Raw genomic sequence first — 24,081 nt, forward strand, 5'->3', positions numbered from 1 at the left:
AAATAAAATGAATGAATGAATGGATCTGTAAAAGCAAAACAATAAATATAAACGCATGTCAACCATCTACAATGCCTGTATAAACGATGAACAAAGGCTGCAAAGCAAGTATTTTAAAGTTCATTTTTTTTCTTTTCCAGCAAAGTGGCTTGAGACGCTTTTTTAATTACTGCCAGTAATTCAGTCAGTGAATAATTTGTATTCAAGTTACCAAAAGTTAACTGCACTTTAAATCCCTATAAAATGAAACAGAAGTCAGAAAGAAAGCCATTTCCCCCTTAAGTAAAATAAGTTCAATACTGTTCTTCACTCCATGCCAGCTCTAGAAACAGCAACTCTCCCCCATACGACACAGCCCAGCTGTGTGGCTACTTACTGGAGTTGAGGAGGACCATGGCCTTGACACAGAGATACTCTTTGTGTTGGAGTTTTAACTCACGGAACCTTGAAGTTGTTGCCAAGAGCATGTCGAAGATTTCCAGAATTCCTTCTACGCATTTCCCCTCATCCCTACAAAAGTTCATTTGGAAATTTAAGAAACATGCAGCACTAGGCAACCATCAAAATCAATAAGGAGTATTTTCTTGATAATATCAAATTTCATCTTGTACATAATTTAACAAAATGGTAATGAAAGCACCTCCAGTGATATGAAATTACTAGAATTATCTTCATATAAAGAGGACAGGGAACTTTCTCTAAATTCCAAAAGCAAACATTTGAATAAATACTATTTAGGCAAAAATGTGCACTGGAAATACACTTCCTTTCTACCGGTTCACCCCCAATGTTTTCTCTGACAGAATACCATTTCTGTTGATTATTTTCGATCTACAGCCAACCAGCCATAGCTACGACTCACGTTGCTAAAATGAGACGTTCCATGTTCCCATCAGAAGACTCTGAAGTGCTAATGAGGAAAACTGAACGTTACCAAAGCAAATGCCCTGAGAAGAAACCATCCCTCACATCTAGGGCTTAACTCACTCCCCAGCGGTCATTTAGAAACCGGTGGGGCAACTAAGAGATATTAAACAGAACTTGAAAAAGAAAAGCGAGTCTGATACACAAAGAAATCACAATTAAAGACAGATGAGAACGAGGAAAGGAAGGGAGAAAGGGAGACGAGCACTTTTGACTTGCCAAAGATTATTTTTAAGCAAAAGTTTTAGACAAACTTTGAACCATATAATCAAAATTCTTTTGAACATTCATAGAAATGAATTTTTATGCATACTTTTGAAGGAAATTACTTGAACTGTATTTAGAAAATACCAGCTTCAATTCACTCCAGCCAGACACACATTATTCTGCCTCACTGCTCCCCAAAAACTCCTATTATCATCAGTCATAGTCACTGGAAGCCCTTGACAAGCAGTTAGACGATTTTGCCATGAAACTTTCATTTGCTTCTCAACACCTGCAGCCGGGCTGAAGGGGAGCCTGGCGGCCGTGGGTGTCTGCAAGTTTCATCTTCAGTCTCCCCCGCAGCCCCTGAAGGGAACCTGACATCTTTAGAGAACTGGCTGTTCCCTCCTTCCTTCCCCCAACCCCAAGCCAGGACATTTCAATGGTGGTGGCGGCTGGGGAAAGGGTCTCTGAACTCAAATGCACGGACACCAGTGGGAACCACCAGTGCTGGTGCAGCCTTTCCCACTGGGTTCTCTGTGAGGGCAGCAGTTTGCCAGGATCCTGCGTCCCAAAGCACTGAACCTCCCCCAGACTCACCTACACAAAGCTACCAGCAAGCACATTGTGAGTCCCAAACAAACACGTAACTTCTGCAACCACCTGAGGCTTTCCAAAAATGCACAGGTTAAGTGATAAAACACCAATGCCTCCTAGAAGTTACTCACAGAGAAAGGCTACGTTGGAGAATCAGAGCCCTGGGCAAAGGGCACTGAAACCCGTAGGGAACCGCCAAACCTCCCCAAGTCCCCTCCTCCCCACCTCCTCTGCGCTGGGCTGTCCCAGGCAGCCTGCTGCAAGTGCCTAGAAAGGACCATGCATGCTCTGCACATAGAAATACCCGTGCACCGAATGCCCCGAATGCCGTATAACCAAATCACTGTGCTTGAGGCAATTAATTATTGAAAACTGTCATCACTGGGCTTGAGGACATCTGACACCGAGAAAAGCTGGTTCTAAAATATCTCAGGGTTGGGGGGAGGGGGCAATCGGCTGGCTGAATCCGGACAGCATGCGACTCTTGATCTTGGGGTTATAAATTCAAGCCCCACAGTGGGTATAGAGATTACTTAAAAATAAAATCTTAAAAAAAATAAAATATCTCTGGGGATAAAAATGAAAAGCCCACCCAGTCCCGCATTGATTAATAGTTTGACTCTTTACTTGTCCGTGAGACTCAGTCAGAGGCGGGGTCATGAACACATAGGCGCACGTGCATTCACATGCACGCACACGTGCACACTCGTCGCTCCCCAAATAGCGTAAGAGGATTCACCTGAAATCAATCCGATTTTGCAGAGGTTGCCACATGTACCTAAAAACACATGCAAGCTGAGGTAACCAAGTTTTCAACCTCTGCAAAATTGAAATTAGTATCATTTGTATCATCATCAAAATTGAAATTAGTATCATTTCCTCATTGAAATGCATGCCATTTTAAATGCAAATTCATATTTCAAAAATGGAGGGAGAGTTTATATTCCAGAGCGTCCTAAGCCCTGAGAAATGCTATAACTCACAGTAATCAGAACATGTGTACCTCATGGAAAAAGTGAACCTCTAATTCTAAAGAACGAAGTCTGAGTGCTTTTACCAGCAGCTGTGACAGCCAACCATTTCATTCATGGGGAGGCACAGCTAGAATATTTGCACTCACTTCACAGGCTGGGGAAACCAAATATATTTTTTTAGGAAATAAATGAGAAATATAGGAAATAAGGTACAATACCTCATAAATGACACCCTAATAGAAGTTCTGCCTGGAATGAGTTATACAGAGGAAGGACTTTTAAACAACACATTCACGAGATCTATTACACTTACAACTATGGAATGAAACAATTAGGAGTAAGAAATTAGGATAAGATCAAAAGATTTGAATTAAAGAGAGAAGACGTATGATTTGAATGTTAAAATACCAAAACAATCTATAATCAAACCAACCTGCTCCCAGAAGCTTACTTTTGCCCAGCATTTGTCCATAAACTAGGGCTAAGCAAAAATAAAATTAGTAAGGATGTGTGGAATGTCTTATTATGCGATAACCACTCCTTTATAAAAGAAAAAGATTCTGTTTGATACCAAGGACAGAATGTTGAATGAGTGGACATTGCTGTGGGTGCACTATTTTGTACCCACACACATGGCCGCTGGCAGCATACATGTGGGTGTATGTAGACCACAGTTCACTTCCGGTGGGGGAGGGCGGCACTAGGGTGCGGGGGCTCCAGGCTTAACACATTTTTCACATCAGTTTAATATTTAAGTCTTCTTAAATATTTCTATGTAGGTGAAAATCACCTACATAGAAAAAGGGAAGTGAAAATTTTTTGGGTATCTTGAAATTCGATCCACAAATAGTTAACGTGGTGAAAGCAAATTCGGTACATTTACAATATGATTCCATGGAATTCCGTAAATGTCCATAATGGCGTCCAAGCCCAGATCCAAACTCCCTCTGACTTTTTATTTTTTTTAAAGATTTTATTTATCTGTTCGACAGAGAGAGAGACAGCCAGCGAGAGAGGGAACACAAGCAGGGGGAGTGGGAGAGGAAGAAGCAGGCTCATAGCGGAGGAGCCTGATGTGGGGCTCGATTCCAGAACGCCGGGATCACGCCCTGAGCCGAAGGCAGACGCCCAACCGCTGTGCCACCCAGGCGCCCCCCCTCTGACTTTTTAATACGTAATATTAGACAGTTTCCTATTGAGGCCAAGGACACAGCATATGTTCGCATATATGATTTTTCTCAAGCAAGCAGAAGCTCAGATTCACATGAATTTGTAACTCTAGTGGTTACTGAGAGAAGAACCACCTTGTTTAGAAATAAGCTGAGGTAACCGAGTAGGTTCAAGTTTTCTTGCTACTGAAGCCTCAGCAAGAATGAAGGACAACAGCAATTACTGTCTCAGTCTCCCAAGTGAACTAATTTAGTTATATTCACAGCTTCTACGGTCACACCACCACTGGAAGGAACTCTGATAGGACAATCTGCCAAAAGACAGCGATTTTCAAGTACTGTGCAAATTATTTATTCATGTTGCAGAAAAACCTCATAATACTTCTTTATGATGTGTAATCTCTGACTCTTTGAATAAGGAACATTTAGAGCATTTTTGAATAGGCAACACACGTTTACATAAGACAACATTCGTATCATACATGCATGAAGGAACTGAACTATCTTAGACTTGAAATTCTAGACGTCACAAAGTTTATGTGCTGGCGATACTAGAGATTGCAACAAAAAATAAACACGACAGGTACTACCGAAAACGCCTGCTCAGTGTGAAGGCATTTACAATCCCAGACACTCCTCTCCTATACTCAGATATACTATATTTGCGTGCTGTACAACACGATACTTTCAAATATTTATAAAAAGTAGTGTGAGGGGCGCCTGGGTGGCTCAGTTAGGTAAGCATCCAACTCTTGATTTCAGCTCAGGTCATGATCTCCGAGTTATGGGATCAGGCCCCGTGTCCAGCTCCACGTTCAGCATGGAGTCTCCTTGTCCCTCTCCCTCTGCTCCTCCCCCTGCTCGCTCTCTCTCAAATAAATAAATAATACATAACATACATAAAATCTTTAAAAAGTACTGTGAGACTATTAAAATAATTTGTAAGAAAAATTATTTTTTTTCTTCTATTACTTAACCTAAAATTTGTCCAGGATGTGTGTCCATTTACAATAACTTACACTTACAGGAATTAAAGAGCCCAAACAAAGTGGAGAGTTAATTCTACTCAAAACCATGAATGAAACAGTCAATGAACATAAATATTAAATGGAGCATCAATTTAGAAACCAAGACAAAAAGTAAAATAACTTAATCCCAGTGTCTGCAAATGTAATGACTCATCAAGGGATGAAACTTCTTTCTCGCACTAACTTCTAGGAGAATTATATGTGTATATTTGTGTGTGTGCGCACGTGTGTGCGTGTATATGGCTTCATTTGAACGCCAAGTGGAACGGCATGCCCTTTTATACAGGTAACTACTGTTATATTAGGAACATGGACTTCACAGCCAGCCCCCATGTCCAGCTCCACCACTTACTACTCTGTAACTGCAGGTAAATGACCTAACCCCCCCCCCAATATTTCCATATCTGAAGAATAGGGATAATAATGGCGCTTACTCAAAGAGGGCTGTTAAGATGAAATGAGTTAACACATCAAGTGCTCAAGGTGATGCCTGGCATATACAAGCCAATAGGTTCGCTATTTTGATTGCTACTGAAGTGTCTGGACTTCCAGAACCTTCTTCTATGGTTCAACACCTGGGCTTGCTCTTGACTGAGCCACAGCCTAAGCTCCAGCTCTTGCCAAAGGCTCTGCTCTCCACCAAAACACCTCCGTTACTTAGAACAGTGCTCTTTGTCAACGTTGTCATCCAGGACAACAGGCAGAATGGCTGCTAAAACCTTGGGGGTATCACTTTTTATCTGTGTAATATGTGCATCGGGGTCTTCTGATGCCCCAAAGAGGTAATACCAAGGGTTGGGTGCAGATGCTCTCCATTCGTATAATGGCATCCTTCTACTCTGTGCACAGAGGCAAATGTGACTGAACATTCTATCCTAGAACTTTTTCAAAATAAGGAATGTGGAGATCAATTTCCATCATTATTTTCAAACTGCTCAAATGTATAACAAGAAAGAGTTCTATTTTTCGTACTAAAATTTTGAGTGTTGGTACTCTAGCTTTTCCTCCGTGAACAGTTCACCTGAGTCAATTACAAATGGCTTCCGTTGCCGTGCCATCTTTAAGAAAAAACAAAATGTAAGCGAGTAATGGCATTGGCACTATCATTCCCCAATTTCCGTTACCTTTCATTGGTTTTAATAACCATTCCTTCCACTGCTATTTTCAAAAATGCTAGAGAGTACCTGCAATTAGAGTCCAAGCACATTAAAATAAACTTTGCAGATTTGTAAGAATTCGATCACCCTTCTAGACAGAGATATACATGGTCCCTACAAGTGGAAACCGAACAGCAGGAACTTAAAATTACAAACTGAAAATGGAATTTTTAATACAGAAAAATCTAAGTTGACTTGTACATTTAGTAGCTATATATTCTGCAGGTAGAGGCCCTGTTATGGTCTGGCCTGTACATGCCGCCCCACCACAGGTAAGAATGAGTCACAGGACACTGAATCCTAGGACCCACGCTCTCCTTCTCCGTCAGGTTCTTGACCTGGGGAAGGAGCTCATGACATTATCGCCCTCTTAATAGCCCTTTTAAGTGCGAGATTTTAATTGTGGCACCCAGGACTCAAACAGGTCAGAGAAGAAACAATGCATTTTTTCCTCACCTGTCCAGAATGAGGTCTGGAGCAAAGATGAGCTTGCCTGGGTGGTCAATGGACCGCCACATCAGCCCCACCATTAACACCTCCATCCAGCAGCTCTCCAGGAGGCGCACCTGGTCGTAGAGGCTGAGCTCCACAAAGCCTGGGGAAAGCAAGAGGCCGTGAGACATACCCACTCTCCTTCTCAACTCCCTGTTTCTGTGAAAACAGAAGAGCAAGTTTTAACAAGCTATGAAAACACAAACAATATAGGGAAACACTCAATATTTTAAAGATGTGGTTAAATGCTGACCTAAGGAAGGGAATTTTGAACTCTGAGTACGCAACTCACAATGTCCAGCCTTGGCTGCCTTCTAGGGACTAATCTATTCCATTTAAGATTTATAAAGGACTATTAACCTGCACTTCTAGCTCCCCAGACAAATGCTAGGGAAGAACAGAAAGTTGGAACAGATCATTTTTAGTTATATGTTTTTAATTCCTCCGCACTGCTGAGAAAGATAATAGTTGGAGGCCTGTCTGGCCCAGTCCACAAGAGGGACTGGGAGGGGTGGAGGGATGGGATGGCAGGGGTGGGGAGTGTGGGACATGCAGAGAGAACAGCACCAGCCCCTGCAGAAAGTCAAGGCTTCAAATGAAAGACATCTCCGATTGCTTAAAAGTTTGGTCTGAGTAGCAGGGCTGTCTCTAGCCTGTTCTATCCTGAAAAGCAAATGTAACAATAGAAGCAGGTCCCAGTAGCCTGATGTCCTAACAGCATGAGCTCGTCCAAAAAGCGGAAAGAAACAGGTAATCTCTAGGGACGTGAGCACTAGAAAAGCAAAGCAAAGCTGAGATCACTGGCGCTTCCTCCACAAACCACGATAAAAAGAGAAGGCAGTGCAATATAAAAACGAACCCAACATGCAGTCCAGGAGTGCAGCGGACTCTGGTTACGATCCTGGCTCAGCTTCGTCCTGGCTAATTACTCAGTCTCCCTTTAAGTCGATTTTCTTACAGAACGCATGGCAGTAACAATGCCTACGGTCCGAGAATGCCCTGCGGGCAGCCTCCGTCAGCATCGTCGTTTTACGGATGAGGAGACCGCGGCACGAGAAGCACGCGCGGGTCAATCCTGTGAGCAGTACAACGGTGCCGTGCACAAAGGAGAACTGAATGGAGGGAGTCAGAAGGGGAAGATGGCTCAGTCCTTCATCCAACACGCGTACACGTTCCAATCTCGTCTGCTGCTACAGACAATAAGCCTGCCCACGGGAGATTAGGCTTCTTAGATTTGCAGCTATTCAACAAGATCAAGCCTAGGTGATGTTTTACTATTTTTTTTTTTTTAATTTTGGAAAATGACTACACCACCGAGAGCGGAAAGAAAAGTCACACCTTCAGACTATGCCTAAATTTTCTGAAAATTTGTTTCAAACTCAAGGCTTAAAGACGGGCTAATGCAGCTCAGGAATTCAGTGTTGTTATGGCACAAAGAAGCTGCCTGGCTCTCAATGATCATTGGTTTCACCAGCACCCTCCACGTGGGGGCCTGAAAACCAGTGTTGGCATGCCCGCAGCACAACAGCTAGCGGGAGGTAACCGCATCGTCTCCTATGAGAACAGCACAGAAAATACCACCATTCTGGCTGAGGTGAAGCTGGACTCTCAGAACAAAACCAGACACCAGAAGATCCGCAGGAAGCTCCGAAGGAATGGGCCCAAGCCGACAAATGACCCAAGACATACTGTTATACCAGGCCTGGGGTCCCACAGCGCCTCACCCCCAACTCCTCCTCACCCAGCTTCTCCGCAGCTTCCAGGATTTATACTTCGTCTAAGCGGTTGCAGCCTGCAGGCCATGGGAACTGTCCCTAGGCTTGGAACCAGGAGAGAGACCTCATTTCTTGGATGACCGTAAATATGCACATGGAGAAGCCCTTTCAGGGGGATGGGCTGCTGCCATTCTGTGTTCGAATTCTAGATTCACTTTCACAGAAACACCAATTCAAACGATAACGAGGTGGTAAGTTTAGCACAATGAGGTATTTCAGGTATATATTACGAACCGGCCTGACCCTAGAATCTCTTGCCCAAATAGTCACTTTGGGCCCACTTCCAGAGCCTGGGTGGGTTTTTTTCTTGGATCCACCCTCTCAGACCACATCTCGGCATAAGACATGTCCAACATGCTAGTGTGCATAGGAGATGTGGCCACGGGGGACAGGGTGTGGACAAGGCCCTGTGGGATGGTTCTGGGGTGGGAAAAGAAGAGAGGCAGCCATGGAAGGAATCTCACCATATACCATTCTTCTTGTACTACCATGTCTGGTAGAGAACTCGGATGAGTCCAAGAATTCTAAATTGGAGCTGGACCTTCCAGTACATGCAGAAGGCGTATATGACAAGACAGGAAGAACGAACATATTTCATTTAAAGATTATAAATCAAGCTGTCAAACCGTTACACATCCAGACATCATTTGTGGACCTCCATTTTGTACTCTTGCCCTATAAATGTGAGGGGCAGGCCTTTCTACCATAAATGCAAAGCTAAGATCCAGAAAGACCTACCCGGAATTTTCTTGGCCCAGCCAATCATGTGCACCAGCTCCTTGTCGGCCAGCTTGGTCAGGGACATCATCATGGAGGCCTCGGTGAAGGGCGTGCTGGGGCGGCTCACGAGCACGTGGGGCGGCTCTGCCTCCAGGAGCGTGAGCACCAGCTGCTCCGGGCTCAGGGCGCTCAGCAGCAGCTCCTTCACTCGGGTCACGTGTCCACCACTTTTCTTGGCTTTGCTCAGGCAGTGCAGCGGCTCATCAGAACTCTTCTGCCTTCGCATAACTCGGTACCCGCATCTTTCTCTCCGGGAGCCTAAACCGCAGAGATGATAACACAGTACTTTCCCGTGGCTTCCCCAACCCAGCACTCAAGTTCTCTGGGTCCCCAGGGCAAGAGTGAGGTAATGACCTGAGTCTATCCTCACGATGTGTCTTACAACAGAAGCCTGACTTATTTCCTGGAACCTGTGGGGCAAGTACCAAAGATTATTACATTTGCGTCTATTTTAACAAAATAAAAATTTGACTTGTTAGGGACAATAGCCCAAATAAGGTCTCCATTTCAAGATCACCCATGGATACTAAATCTATTTCTCTTTTAAAGAGTGCTGACATACCTCAGTTTCCAAACCATGGAATTAGGAATTTTCTTCAGACAAAAGATGGGGAAAAGTTAGGAACTGAACATTGATATTTCCAAACAGTTATCAAATAATATACTCTTAAAATACATTCTTAAAATGTTTATGTATGTGTTTACACATACACATATGTATTCTTTTTACATATTTGTACAAATATATTTCAAATAATAAATTTTTTAAAAATCTGAAAAAGATAGAAGAGTACAAATTTTGGCACAAATTCTTTCAGTTTTAATGTTTTTACTTTTCCATATTTTATATACAAAATTTGGATCACAGTATACACACACTATTTTTAACCTTTTTCTTTTTAAGATGTGGTCCATATATACAATGGAATATTACTCAGCCATCAAAAAGAACGAGTTCTCAACATTTGCAGCAACATGGACAGGACTGGAGGAGATAATGCTAAGCGAAATAAGTCAAGCACAGAAAGACAATTATCATATGGTTTCACTCATTTATAGAACATAAGAAGCAGGAAGATCGGTTGGAGAAGGGAAGAAGAAAGGGGGGGTAAACAGAAGGGGGAATGAACCATGAGAGACTATGGACTCTGAGAAACAAACTGAGGGCTTCAGAGAGGAAGAGGGGTGAGGGAATGGGATGGGCTGGTGATGGGTATTAAGGAGAGCATGTATTGCATGGTGCACTGGGTGTTGTATGCAAGTAATGAATCATGGAACTTTACATCAAGAACTAGGGATGCACTGTATAGTGACTAACATAATAAAAAAATATTAAAAAATGTATCATTGTACAATTTAAAAATCTATGCAGCATTCTGTTTTATGACAATAGCATCACTTTATCTAAAGTATCCCCTGTCAATGGAAATCTAGGTTAGTCCTAATTTCTTTGCTAGTATTCATAGTACAACAAAAATGCATCTTTGTACATGCATCTAATTCATTCCTTAAAGTAAATTCAAGAAGTTGCTGAACCAAGGCATATACACACTTAAGATTTCGATACATATTAATAGGTTACCCACTAAAACTATTCTAAAATTTATAATACAAACAATACTTTAAGGATCTTCCTATTTTCTCATAATACCATTGGGCAATTTCTAATCTTTGCTAATCTGACAAGTGACTAAACAATCTCACTTTACTTTGTATTCTTTTAACTGGTAGCAAGGTTGACTAATATATTTGCCATACTTTGTATTTCTTTTACTTGTACATTGCCTGCTTCTTTTGCCCTTTTCCTGCCTAATAACGCCCAAAGCTTATTGAGTAACTACAGATAACTTTTGTTATGTGCCATATTTGTCTTGTCATATATCTTTTAACTTTACTCATGGTATCTGTTGTCCTAAGAAGGTTTAGTACACAAATTTGTCTTTTGTTTCACATCAAGATTATACAAATATTTTCTTGTATCTTCTTTAAGCACTTTTGTGGTTCAAATCTATTTGGAATTTTATGTATGTTTCTATCATGTCATATGGATATTTCATGTTATGTTCTTCAAATGGATGTATAATTTTCCCAGTAGCATTTATTGCACAAGTTTTCCCACTGATTTTTATAAAATGCCTTGTCATTTAATAAATATATATAAAAGTGTCTTCTTCTGGGGGTGCCTGGGTGGCTCAGCCAGTTAAATGTCCAACTCTTGATCTCAGCTCAGATCTTGATCTCAGGGTGGTGAGTTCAAGCTCCATGTTGAAAAGGTAGCTTCTTCTGGATTTTCTCCTCTGTATATATACATGTATATGTGTAAATAGATGATTTTTTTTTTTACACCTGTGCTGGTATCAATATGTTTTAGTTACTGTAGGTTTACGGATCAGAAACACAACGGGATAATGTCTTTAAGATGGTGTGGGGAGGGAGAAACCTTCAATTTAGAATTATATTCCCAGCTAAACTATCATTCAAGAGTGAGGATAAATCAAAGACATTAGAGTTAAGCAATGATTAAAAAGATATATTACAGCCCTTTTGAAATAACTACTGTGTTATTTGGGATGGAGAAAAATGAACCTAAGAGAAGCAATGAAATTCAAGATGCAAAGGTAAAAAAAATAAATTGGTAAAGATGAGAGGAAATCTAATAAACATAGAATGAATAAAATAATTTTTGGAGGTACAGAAATAAAGTAGAATCAAATACTGGATAATAACAAGATGAGAGAGGAATAATTTTGGCTGGAACTTTCTAAGATTCTTTATTTGGAAAGAGAACTATCTAATAGAGAGAATGGCATGAATTCTCAAATTAATCAAGAATGCATGCTAAAATAGAATTGTCACTAAAAGAAATGAAACAGAATGTATGCCTTCCAAACTAGCAGAAGAGGAAAAATAAAACAAGAAAATGGGATCAATCCCAAAAAGGAGAAAAAGAAAATATATGATGAAATTGCTTAAATCCTAAAATAAGATGACAGAAATGAATTCAAATATCAGTGATCACAATAAACATAAATAGACTAAATTCATCAATTAAGAGCAACTCTGAGATCACATTTTTTTTTTCTATCTACACACAGACTTCTTGTAAGGGATACATCTAACATACAAAAAACTGAAAATAAAGGGATAGAAAAGATAACAGACAAAAATTAACCAAATAAATCAGTTACTCTATCAATATCAGAAAATATAAACTTTAAAAGGCATAAATTATTAAGGCCTCATCAGATTATAAAAGGAAGATAAATAATTCTAAACCCATAAACATCAAAACAAGAAAACACAACCTACAAACATAACACCAAAAAGTGACTAAATGAAAAAGAGAAATCGACAAATACATTATTATAATGCCTGTTTTAATGTATCTTCTTCAGCAACTGACAGAGCAAACAATTGGGGGAAAAGGCAGAACACAGAACATTGGAATTGTACAATTCACAAACTTGAGCTATAAAAACTCATGGAATTTGCAAAAATTATCACATACTAGTTCATGAATATAATTTTAACTAAAATTGATATCACAGATCATATTCTTTGATCACAAAAAATAACAAAAAAATATAACTTCCAAGCCCCTATAAAGTTTAGCACAAAAATATTTCTAAAAATCTATTGGTTAAAGACAAAAATACAAAATGAAAATTAAGAAACATATAAGTCAGGATGTCATTAGCATGGGTACAACTTTTATATGCAACCCTCTCAACACAAAAAAAACCCTAAAAGTTATATCTGCAATATGCCTAGTTTCTATATTCCCACCATTATGTTTGTTCACTAAAATTAGCTGTCCACATTTTTAAAAAGAAATATTAGTTAGGAGGTATGAATACATTTAAATTACTTGCTCCCAAGAAAATTTATCTGAATTTCTTCTTACCTTGGCTCATCAAAGTAGAAGGAAGGGCTCTTTCTATCTAGAGATAACTGAATCAAACTGTAGTATTTACTAAAAGAACTAAAAGTCTAAAATCTAATTCATTTTATTAGTAATCAGATAGAGAGCTATAGGTATTATTTAAGATCAGTAAAGGGTAATTTTACCCAGGGTAAAATGGAACAAAATGTTTGGTTTAAGAAAGCACCTTTCTGATCACACATCTCCTTTTTGTAGAGCATATGAGGAAACAGAGTTTACAAAACAGGTTTACATACAAAGAGAAAGGCTTACGAATCCATGCACTCAAGTTTACTTGACCAACGTTCACTTACAAAGCCCTATATACTGGGCCTTGTACTGAGTCCTTGGGATTCTAAAATCAATAACATAAAGCCCTTGGCAAGGAACCCACTGTTTTCTACCAAGGACATTCTAGTGTCATGGCTTTCCCCACATAATCTAGGCAGAGTCACCTGGTGTGCCTCTGAGCAAGCCTGATGAAGGAATCTACCAAACAGGAGTGCTCTGTATTGGAAAGTGGTAAATAACCCTGAGAAAAGAGGATGATGATAATGGTGATGACAATGACAACAACAATGGTAATGATGGTAAATGATAACGAGAGCTAACACCTACTGGAAGCTTCTACATGTCAGACTTTGTGTATCATATATAGCAGATTTCATTCTGAAAACTAATCTAGAGGACAGGTGCTATTATCATCTCCACAATACAGAGGAGGAACTAGGCACAAGAGAGCTCAAATCACCTGCCCAGGGTGGCAAAGCTAGAAAATAGTGAAGGCAGCATATGAACTCAAGCAGTTGTCTGAATCCACAGGTGGTGCTTTTACCACTTTATACCACCTCTCTATCAAATCCCTTTCCTGTGCACATACGGCAGATGAATCAAGAGATCATATCTGGAAGACGTGGATTTATTCTCACAACACAGGAGTATAGACCAAGCATGTGCCTCTTCAGACTGTTTTCCTGGCTATTTACGTTTCAGCATATCCTTATAAAGAAGCCTTATCCCTCGAGTTAGTCTGGGTGGGTATCCTCCCACCATCTAAACCACCATATTGATATTTCCATTGAACACACAAGATGGGAAGGAAAAGGCAATAGCAGAAGAGACATAACTTCTAAAGGGGGAAGTGAAATGATGCAGGAGGATCCAGGATGCGGGTAGGTTCCTAATCTTCCAAGACTGGAGAGAAAGAGGAATATGGATGGAGGGTTTATTGAGAGGGCAGACAAGAAGAGTGCTGGGAGGGGAGGGAGGCATCCTTAGGAAAATTCACTCCTAATGGGCCTTCTCTGCGGTCAGTAAAGGGTTAAATATCCAACTGTTTGCGTATCAACCCATCTCATCCCTTTACAATCTCCAAAGATAATATTTTTTTCTTAGACAGCCCTACCCAATTTCTTTTTGGCCAAATTCAATGACCTTTTCTCTTGTTCTGTTTTCCATGAAAGAATTTTTTCCAGTTTTATTGAGAAATAATTGCCATATATCACTGTGTAAGTTTAAGACATATAGCATAATGGTTTGGTTTATGTATACTGTGAAGTGATAACCACAGTCAAGTTTAGTTAGCATCCATCATCTCATAGAGCTACCATAAAGAGGGAAAGTAAAGAAAAACAAAGAATTTTCTTCTTTCAGAACTCTTAGGATTTACTCTCTTAATAACTTTCATATATATCATACAGCAATGCTAATTACAATCACCATGCTGTATGTTACATTGCTAGCACTTATTTATCTTGTAACTGGACGTTTGTGTCCTTGACCACTTTTCTCCAATTCCCTCCAATTCCCTCTCCCCCCACACTCTGCCTCTGGTAACCACAAATCTGATATCTTTTTCTAGGAGTTTGGGTTTGGTGTTTGGTTTTTTTGTTTTTTTTTTTAGATTTTCACATGTAAGTGAGATCATACAGTATGTGTCTTTGACTTCACTTAGCATAACGCCCTCAAGATCTATCCATGTTGTCACAGACGGCAGGATTTGCGTGTGTGTGTTTAATGGCTGGATAACGTTCCATTTTTATACACACACACACACACACACACACACACACACACACACACACTTTTTTATCCATTCACCTGTCTGTGGACAGTTAGGTTGATCCCATGCCTTGGCTTTTATAAATAACGCTGCTATGAACATGGGGGCGCAGATACCCTTTTGAGTAAGGGTCATGAAAGATTTTTTTTAAACTACCTCTCTATACTCTGCCTGTGCAAGACTGTATTGCATTAAAACTCATCATAATTTATATGAGCTCTTCAAAGAGGGAGAGAGAAAGGAAGGAAAACTAAAATTTAGTGCCAAACACTGTGCTAGGTCTTTATGTCTCTTTTTGCATGCATTCCTAACAAAACTCAGTGAAACCGATATCTTCTTTTCAAAGATAAGAAAACCGAGGGCCAGAAAGGTTAAGTTTGACCATAGTCACCGTTCCCAAGAAGTAATGAAGCAAAAAATGAGCTTCCGGGTTTGGGAGTCCTGTCCTCCTGTTCTTCCTGCCACATACACTGCCCCCTGCAGGCGGAATATGCAGGTGCTCCTGCCTGGTCCCAAAGCGCAGGGCTGCAGCTGGCTATCCAACAGGCGGTAGGACAGTACTAGCGTTCTTATCCTAAAACTAAATTATAAATCACTTTTTAAAAAATAGACTCACCTTAAAATATTAACTTAAAATATGAAACGCTGATTTGCAATCTTTTGTCAAAGGGCCAAGGCCTTCTCCTTCAGTACCTCTGTCAGTTTAAATCACAAGTGACTTTCTTACATACGTGATACACTGTCTCTGAATTTTCAATTTCGGCTTCGTTAAAACAGAGCGAAAACTTAGGCACTCATAAAGCAATCCAAATTCAGAATTTTTCTCAGTTTATGAGCCCTCCCCTTAATCTCACTCATACCTAACTCAATAGCTACTAGGCCTTTACAATTTGGGGGGTACTTTTTAATGTAAGTGCTACACCCAACATGGGGTTTGAACTCACAACCCCAAGATCAAGAGCGGACTGAGCCAGCCAGGTGCCCCTCCTGTACAGTTTTATCCAAAGCGTTCACAGAAACGACTGTCTTTTCCTACTCTTCTTTCATATGCTTGCATAAATTCTAATTAAACTATATAATCTGACAGTTACAATGAGTAGAAATAGGTTTTGGAAGAAACCCACTGGTTACTGACAAGGATATAACTGAAGTGGTGGGAACAGAAATGCTCGAATGTTTTAGAGAGTAACCAGCACACACTGGGAGGTCGCGGGCTTTGGCAGGGGTATTTTACAAAAAAACAAAACAAAAAACATCGGTTATTCTGGGAAGCCAGAGAAGTGTGATCAAATAAGAGGACTTCTGCGGTACTGTGATATCGCTGGATGAGATGTCTTATCTATTATATACATTAAAAAAAAAAAAGGACAGAGAATGTTCAAAAGGCAGAGCTCCTAAGAGACTGTCAGAGAGAAGAGACTCTTGTTTTAAATTTTTCAAATAGTTAACAAAGAGAGAAATTACAACTAACCACAGGCAAAATATTGACGAGCAGAATAACAGGAAAAGTACAGGCAGAGCTGATGTGAGTGTGCATAAACCAGCAAGTGTGTACAGACGAATGAACCAGAAGTTAGCCAGGTGGAGAGAGCAGAATGTAGGCATTCTTGTCAGTTGTTATACTAATGTGCCCATTTTTCTTTGTTTCTCACGGACGTAAGCATCTGTGTGTGGACATGCATCATAACAATCTGTGTTCTATGGGTTTTCCATAGTTCTATCATGTTTCTGACCCCTCTATAGATCTTCTCTAGGAAGCTAATAGGGGACAGGCCTGAGTCTTCCCCCCAGCTATCCAAGTAACCCACCAGGTAGTCTACTTTCTTGTCACGGCTTTCACTGTGAACGTTTACCAGCACTTCCTCCTTAGACTCCTCAAGGCCTCCGGCGATGGTCATCCAACCCAGCTGCGCGCTTCAGTGGCTAGAGTTCTCGAATTCATGCAGCAGCCTATTGTGTCATCAGACCACTTGAATTGTAGAAAGATCTTCCCTACGTTGGGCCAAAATGTGTCCTGTAACCTGGTCCTGTTCACCTCAGCTCTGCCCTCCAACAGCTACAGGGAGCAAATCAATGCCCCCTCCAACAGGGCAGCGTACACATACTTGAAGATAATGACTAAGTCCTAAATCTCCTCTCACGCAGGCTACCTGTCCCCAGTCCCTCCGCCTGTCCGGTCTGACAAAGGTGTCACCACGGCCCACACATGATGAAAGGGGAAGCAAAAACTCACCACACTTTACCATTCCCACTTCATAGCACTTCCGAAGTCGGCAGGCCTGGCAGCTTTTGCGCCGATTCTTATCTATCGTACACTGATTTGTAGCCGGGCAAATGTAATCATTATGTCCTACAGCAGAGGGGAAAAAAGGCAGGCTATTTGTTATTACATTATCTTGATTAAATATCTTCCTGGTCACAACAGCAATAATGCTACTCAGCTGAGAGGTAGGCGACATCTTCTTAATGATAGGTACAGACACAAAGGCCAAAGTTCAGCCTCATCAGTGCCTTGTTGGTGAGTCAAGAAAACCTAGGAATATTTCCATACCTTATTCTTTGACAAATAGGCTATTCTCCACATGTTCTTCGAATTCTCAAGAGATACATTAGAAATATTCTCCTTTGGATACGGAAAGTGAGACAGTTGCCTGAAATTGGTGCTGCAAATCACAGAATCTCCTCAAGAACAGGCCTTGTGCATTAGGTCACCAAATTCAACGGCTTACATTCTTTTATGTATATCCCTCTTCAGAATTTAACATGACATTTTTATGAGAATTCACAGTCCAATAAGAGAATGAAACTAATCACTAAGAGGATAAAGAAATGAGCGACTTGAAGAACCAAAGGAACTGGCACTGGAGGCTTGTGGTGATTATTGTTCTCCGTTCTCCACTGCCTCCCTCAGCCCTGTAACCTTTCAGTACACTCGAGTGTGCTTGCCCACCAACTGATGTCGAGCTTGGCCCTGAAACTTGCTTTAGCCAGTGGTAAGTTAGTAGATGGGATGTTCCAACAGTCTGGCTTGGCCTCTTGAGCTCCCAGGAGAAAAAACAAAATGCCTGAGGTAGCTGCTGGTCCAAGGAGAATGTGGAAACGTGTGGTGCAGACCGGAACTCAAACCAGAGCTCAGGGCCGAGCTTTGAGAAGTAGAGCCACCCTCCCCAATCCCTGGACCAAAAAACATGGTTCCACAATTGGACCAAAATCAAGTTTTATAATTCTCTCTCACTTCAGGTAGATTCCAGTAACACTTGTTCAACCAAACACAAATTGAAATTCAGTTGTTTGTGACTTTACCATCATCCCCTGAGCCAGCCTGTGGGGGCAGCAAAGGTGCAGACTGCACAGTTCTAGAAATAGGAGGGCCAGTTACTCCAGAGATGCAGAAACCACGGTCAAGTGCCCCTCATACCAGCCATGTGCAGGAAGCCTGGCATGCCAACATTTCTGACGACCCACCGATTTCCAGATACTTTATAATTTCATGTAATCCTATAGCTTCCCTATGAAGAGCTAGGATTCCCATTTTTCAAAAGAAAACACGTTAGCTCAGTTCAATAATCTCCTTAAGGTCATGGTTTTAGTTTTCCATGCTGCACAATAAATTTCTACAAACTTATGAGCTTAAAACCAAACAAATGTATCATCTCATTTCCACCAGTCAAGAATCCAGGCACAGCTTACTCTACTCAGGGTTTTAAAGGCTGTGATCAGGGTGTTGGCTGGGCTGTGGTTTCATCTGAAGCTCAGGGTCTTATTCCAAACTCATACAAGAGGTTTGCAGAATCAGCTCCTTGCAGCTGTTAGAACAAGGTTCCCATTTTCTTGCTGGCCAGCAGCTGAGCACTGCTGTCTACTTGCAGAGGAACCAGTTCCCCACCCAAAAGCACTTCACAGCACATGCTTGCTTTCGTCCAGACCAGGAGGGGCGCTTCTCTGACTTCCAGTCTGTCTTCACTCCGTTATGATGGAGTCTTGCATAAGTATAGCGTAATCATGAGACTCCCCCAATACCACTTGCCATATAAGATAACCCAACCAAGGGAGCAACTCTCATATTTACAGGTTCCACACACACACTCAAGAGGAGGGGATAATATAAGGTATAACATTTTTTTAAAGAACAGATAATTATCTTGTCACTGCTTTTATCCTCATTTGTAATATTCCAAAATAAATTATATTTTAAAAGCCAAGATAGATTTCCAACTGGAAACTTTCCATTGCCCTCTAGACCATAATGCTTTATGGCTAGAAGATAAATGCAACCTCACAGTACTTTCCATCACAGCAACGATCTTTCAAGGACCTTCTAAAAATTCAAAGAATACATGATGTCATCCTTTTCAGTTTTAGAGAGAGGTTTATAACAATAAGCATTTAAGGGACCAGAGGTTCATTTTTTTTTCCTCAGAGTTTATTTTAAAAGATCATTTTACTTTAAAAAAATCAAAGCACAATAATATGAACACACTAAATAAAAATAGCCGAGAAAATGTCTTATGCAAGAAGGTCAGGGTAATTGAATTCACTTCTGACAAAGGAAAAAAAGTCCTCCTCAAACTACACGAACTACCTCACATATTAAAACGGCTTTCTTGGAGCAGCACCGGGGTGGCTCCAGCAGTGAAGCATCTGACTCTTGATTTCAGTTCAGGTCATGTTCTCAGGGTTGTGAGATCGAGCCGCACGTCGGGCTCTGCGCTCAATGCAGAGTCTGCTTGGGGATTCTCTCTCTCCCTCTTTCTCTGCCCCCCCCCCGAAAAAAACAAAATGTTTTTTTTGTTCCATGCAACAGTCTGAGAAGCACACTATTCCATACTAATAGAACTCAGAGGAAAGTTCAAAGCAAAATTAAAAGCAAAATATGTAGCTAATTCTTTAAGATATAAAGCTTTATAAGAAAATGTGTTTTTTATCATCTAAAACATAACAGGTTATCTCTGTACTCTCTACACAATTATTGAGTGAGCCCGTCTGAATACCTGTGGTCCTTTATATACAACCACGTGGAGGGGAGAGAGAGCACTGGACTTGGGATCAGCAGATCTGAGTTTCAGCTCAGTTTAGTCTCCCAGGGTTGTCCCTTCAACAATAGAGCAATGTTTATCACCCGCGCCCTCCCTGGCACTCTTATCCCTCAACAGCAGGCAACGACCTTGCATCTTGTTCCCTCAGGACATCCTTCATGACTTCAAGGCCAAATAAATCCGAACTAACGGAATATGTGCCTCCAAGATAAGAATCTTCTACATAACCTACCAGCTGTCAGAGCTTCCCATTTAAAGCTCGGCCTCTAAAGCCGTAAAAAGCAAAGCATTAAAGATCCGTGAGCAGTGCTCAAATAAATTTTAACTTTCGAAGGACAATGATAAAAGCTTATTATGAATACCAATATGAAAGTGAATAGTATTACTGTTATACATGAATATAAAATAGCCCCAAAGAATGATATTTACAGAAATACCACTGAGAGGGGCGCCTGGGTGGCACAGCGGTTAAGCGCCTGTCTTCGGCTCAGGGCGTGATCCCGGCGTTCCGGGATCGAGCCCCACATCAGGCTCCTCCGCTATGAGCCTGCTTCTCCCTCTCCCACTCCCCCTGCTTGTGTTCCCTCTCTCGCTGGCTGTCTCTATCTCTGTCAAATAAATAAATAAAATCTTTAAAAAAAGAAAAGAAAAGAAAAGAAATACCACTGAGAAATGTACCAGATATATATTTTTTAAAAAACTAACAAAACTGTAAAAGAGATATAAAAGGCCTAAATAACTGGAGACATAAAATGTTCTTGATGTGAGGGCTATTCCAAAGATTCCTTCCAAAATAATTCTCTACTTTTCTTAACATTAAGGATGGGAGGCCACTTAATAAAATTATTCTAATGTCCCTATGGATAAATAAACAAAATAAAATAGCCAGAATACTTTTAAAATAGGAAGTATTTATATTGGTACGTATTAAAATGCATAAAATTATAATAGAAGTAAAAAATAAAACTATAATAGTTAAAATAATGTAGCACTTATAAGAATGAAGAGCTAGGTCAACAGAACAGAATAAAACAGTATATATAAGAAATTAATATATAGAGAGAAAAAAATCAATGAACACATGAAAAGATGGTCAAAATGATCAGTAATCAGGGAAACGTAAATTAAAACCACAATGAGACAATTATATACCCAATAGAATATCTAAAACCTTTAAAAAGGCTACAATATCAAGGATTTTTACAAGGATGTAGAGCAACTGGAAGTCTCATATGTTATTGTTGAGAGTACAACATGGTTCAACCACTTCGGAAAACAGTTTGCTAGTTTCTTATAAAATTAAACATATACTTATCATACACAGCCAGTAATTTTACTCCTAGGTATTCCCCCAAGAGAAACAAAAATATAGGTCTACAGAGAGGGAGATACATCACTGTTCATAGAAGTGTTATTCAAAATAGCACAAAACTGGAAACATCCCAAATGAATAGACTATGGTACATCTCTATGTTGGGACGATACCCAGTAACAAAAAGGAGTGAACCACTGGTACATACAACAAACATGGATAAATCTTAAAAGCATCATGATACGTGAAAGAAGTGATACACAGATGGTTACATACTTTATGATTCAATCCTATGATATTCTAGCAAAAGGCAAAAATATGGGGAAAGAAAATACGCAAACAATGAATCATGGAACACTACATCAAAACCTAATGATGTACTGTATGGTGACTAACATAATAAAAAATTTAAAAAAAAAATAGATCAATGGCTACCAGGGCTTGGGAGGTTGGGAGGAAATTAGGGGCAATGGGCCTGCAGGGACTTTTTGGACTGAGGGTAACATTCCAGATCTTAATTATGATGTGGGTAAATGGCTACATGCATTTTCAAAATTCATAAAACTATACAATAGAGGAATTTTACTATATGGAAATTACAGCTCAAATTCAACTAAAAAAATAAGCTTCCCTATTTTTCAAAAAGTCAATGAAAATGAATATATTTATTTAATAATACAATGTGGAGAAAATTGATTAGATAAATAGATTTAATTTTTTTCCTTTTTAGTTTTATTTTATCAAAGTATAATTAACATACATTATATTAGTTTCGGGTATATAACTTTTTCTTTTTTTTTTTTTTTAACCAGAAAATGGATTTTTTTTTGGTGGGGAATAAAAGAGAATTACAATCCAGGACAAACAAGCTGTGGTAAAACCATAGGCAAGTCTGGGAAGCAAAAGCTCAGGTGTATAACATTTTGATTCAACAATTCTATACAGTACTCAGTGCTCACCATGTAAGCACGGTCCTCATCTGTCACCTAACAATGTTTTTACAGTATTATTGATTATATTCCATATGCTGTACTTTTCATCACTATGACTTATTTTATAACTTTTGTAAGTTTGTACCTCTTAATCCTTTTTATGTCACCTGCCCCCCCCTCCCCCGCACCATACCCCCTTCTGGTAACCACTAGTTTGTTCTCTGTATTTGAAAGTCTGTTTTGGCGGCGGGGGGGGGGGGGGGATTTTTTCTTTGCTCATTTATTTTTAGATCCTACATGTAAGTGAAATCAGATGGTATTAGGACACCCAGGTGGCTCAGTCAGTCAAGCCTCTGCCTTCAGCTCAGGTCATGATCCCAGAGTCCTAGGATCGAGTCCTGCAGCAGGCTCCTTGCTCAGTGAGGAGCCTGCTTCTCCCTCTGCCTCTTGCTCACCCTGCTTGTGCTCACACTCTCCCTCTTGCTCTCTGATAAATAAAATCTTAAAAAAAAAAAAAAAGAAATCACATGGTATTTGTTTTTCTATGTCTTAGTTTACTTAGCCTTATACTTTCTAGGTCCATCCATGTTGTTGCAAATGGCAAGATCTCATCCTTTTTATGGCTGAGTAATATTTCATTGTGTGTGTAACTTCTTTATCCATCCATCTATTGATGGACACCTAGGTTGTTACCATACCTTGGCTATTGTAAATAATGCTGCAGTGAACACTGGGGTGCACATCTCCTTTTGAATTAGTGTTTTTATTCTCTCTGGATAAATATCCAGTAGCAGAATTATTAGATCATATGGTAATCCTGTTTTCAATGTTTTGAGTTTGTTCCATACTGTTTTCCACAGTGGCTGCACCAATTTACATTCCCAAGAACAGAACATGAGGGTTCCCTTTTCTCCACATCCTCACCAACACTTCTTACTTCTCGTGGTTTTTATTTTAGCCATTCTGACTGGTGTGAGGTGGTAGCCCATTGTGGTCTTGATTTGCATTTCCCTGGTGATTAGTGATGGTGAGCATCTTAAGTGTCTGAGTTGACCATCTGTAGGTCTTCTTTGGAAAAATGTCCATTCAGGTCCTCTGCCCATTTTTCAATTGGATTATTATAATTTTTTGGTGTTGGGTTGTAGAAGTTCTTTATATATATTTTGGATAGTAACCTCTTAATGGATATATCATTGCAAATACCATCTCCCATTACAGCAGACTGACCTTTTGTTTTGTTGATGGTTTCTTTCCTTCACTGTGCAAAAGAGTATTTGGGTATAGTCCCTATAGTTTATTTTTGCTTTTGTTTCCTTTGCCTCAGGAGACATACCTAGGAAAACATTGCTAAGGCTTCAGAGAAATTACTGCCTGTGTTTTCTTCTAGGAATTTTATGGTTTTAGGTCTCACATTTAGGTCTTTAATCCATTTTGAGTTTATTTTTGTATATGGTATAAGAAAATGGTCTAGTTTCATTCTTTTGCATGTAGCTGCCCAGTTTTCCCAGCACCATTTATTGAGGAGACTGTTTTCTCCCCATCGTATATTGTTGCCTCTTTTGTTGAAGATTAATTGACCATATAATCATGGGTTTATTTCTGGGCTCTCTATTCTGTTGCATTGATGTATGTGTCTATTTCTGTGCCAGTGCCATACTGTTTTGATTACTATAGCTAAGTAGTATATCTTGAAATCTGGGATTGTGATACCTCCAGC

General features: G+C 40.1%; 1 protein-coding gene across 1 annotated transcript in view; it reads right to left on the bottom strand.

Annotated features, from left to right (window-relative positions):
• The window catches only part of ESR2 (estrogen receptor 2), a 69,428-nt gene that overhangs the window by 28,124 nt on the left and 17,223 nt on the right, over nucleotides 1-24,081 (bottom strand). Inside the window, exons 4-7 of the mRNA XM_045810479.2 lie at nucleotides 17,318-17,434; nucleotides 9,059-9,358; nucleotides 6,510-6,648; nucleotides 377-510 (exon numbers count right to left, since the gene is read on the bottom strand). Of these exons, the coding sequence (XP_045666435.1) occupies nucleotides 377-510; nucleotides 6,510-6,648; nucleotides 9,059-9,358; nucleotides 17,318-17,434 (690 nt within the window). The remainder of the gene's footprint in view (nucleotides 1-376; nucleotides 511-6,509; nucleotides 6,649-9,058; nucleotides 9,359-17,317; nucleotides 17,435-24,081) is intronic.

Source organism: Ursus americanus, chromosome 26 (genome assembly GCF_024610735.1).
Source record: "Ursus americanus isolate L20-20 chromosome 26, mUrsAme1.1.p, whole genome shotgun sequence".
NCBI classification, from domain to species: domain Eukaryota; kingdom Metazoa; phylum Chordata; class Mammalia; order Carnivora; family Ursidae; genus Ursus; species Ursus americanus.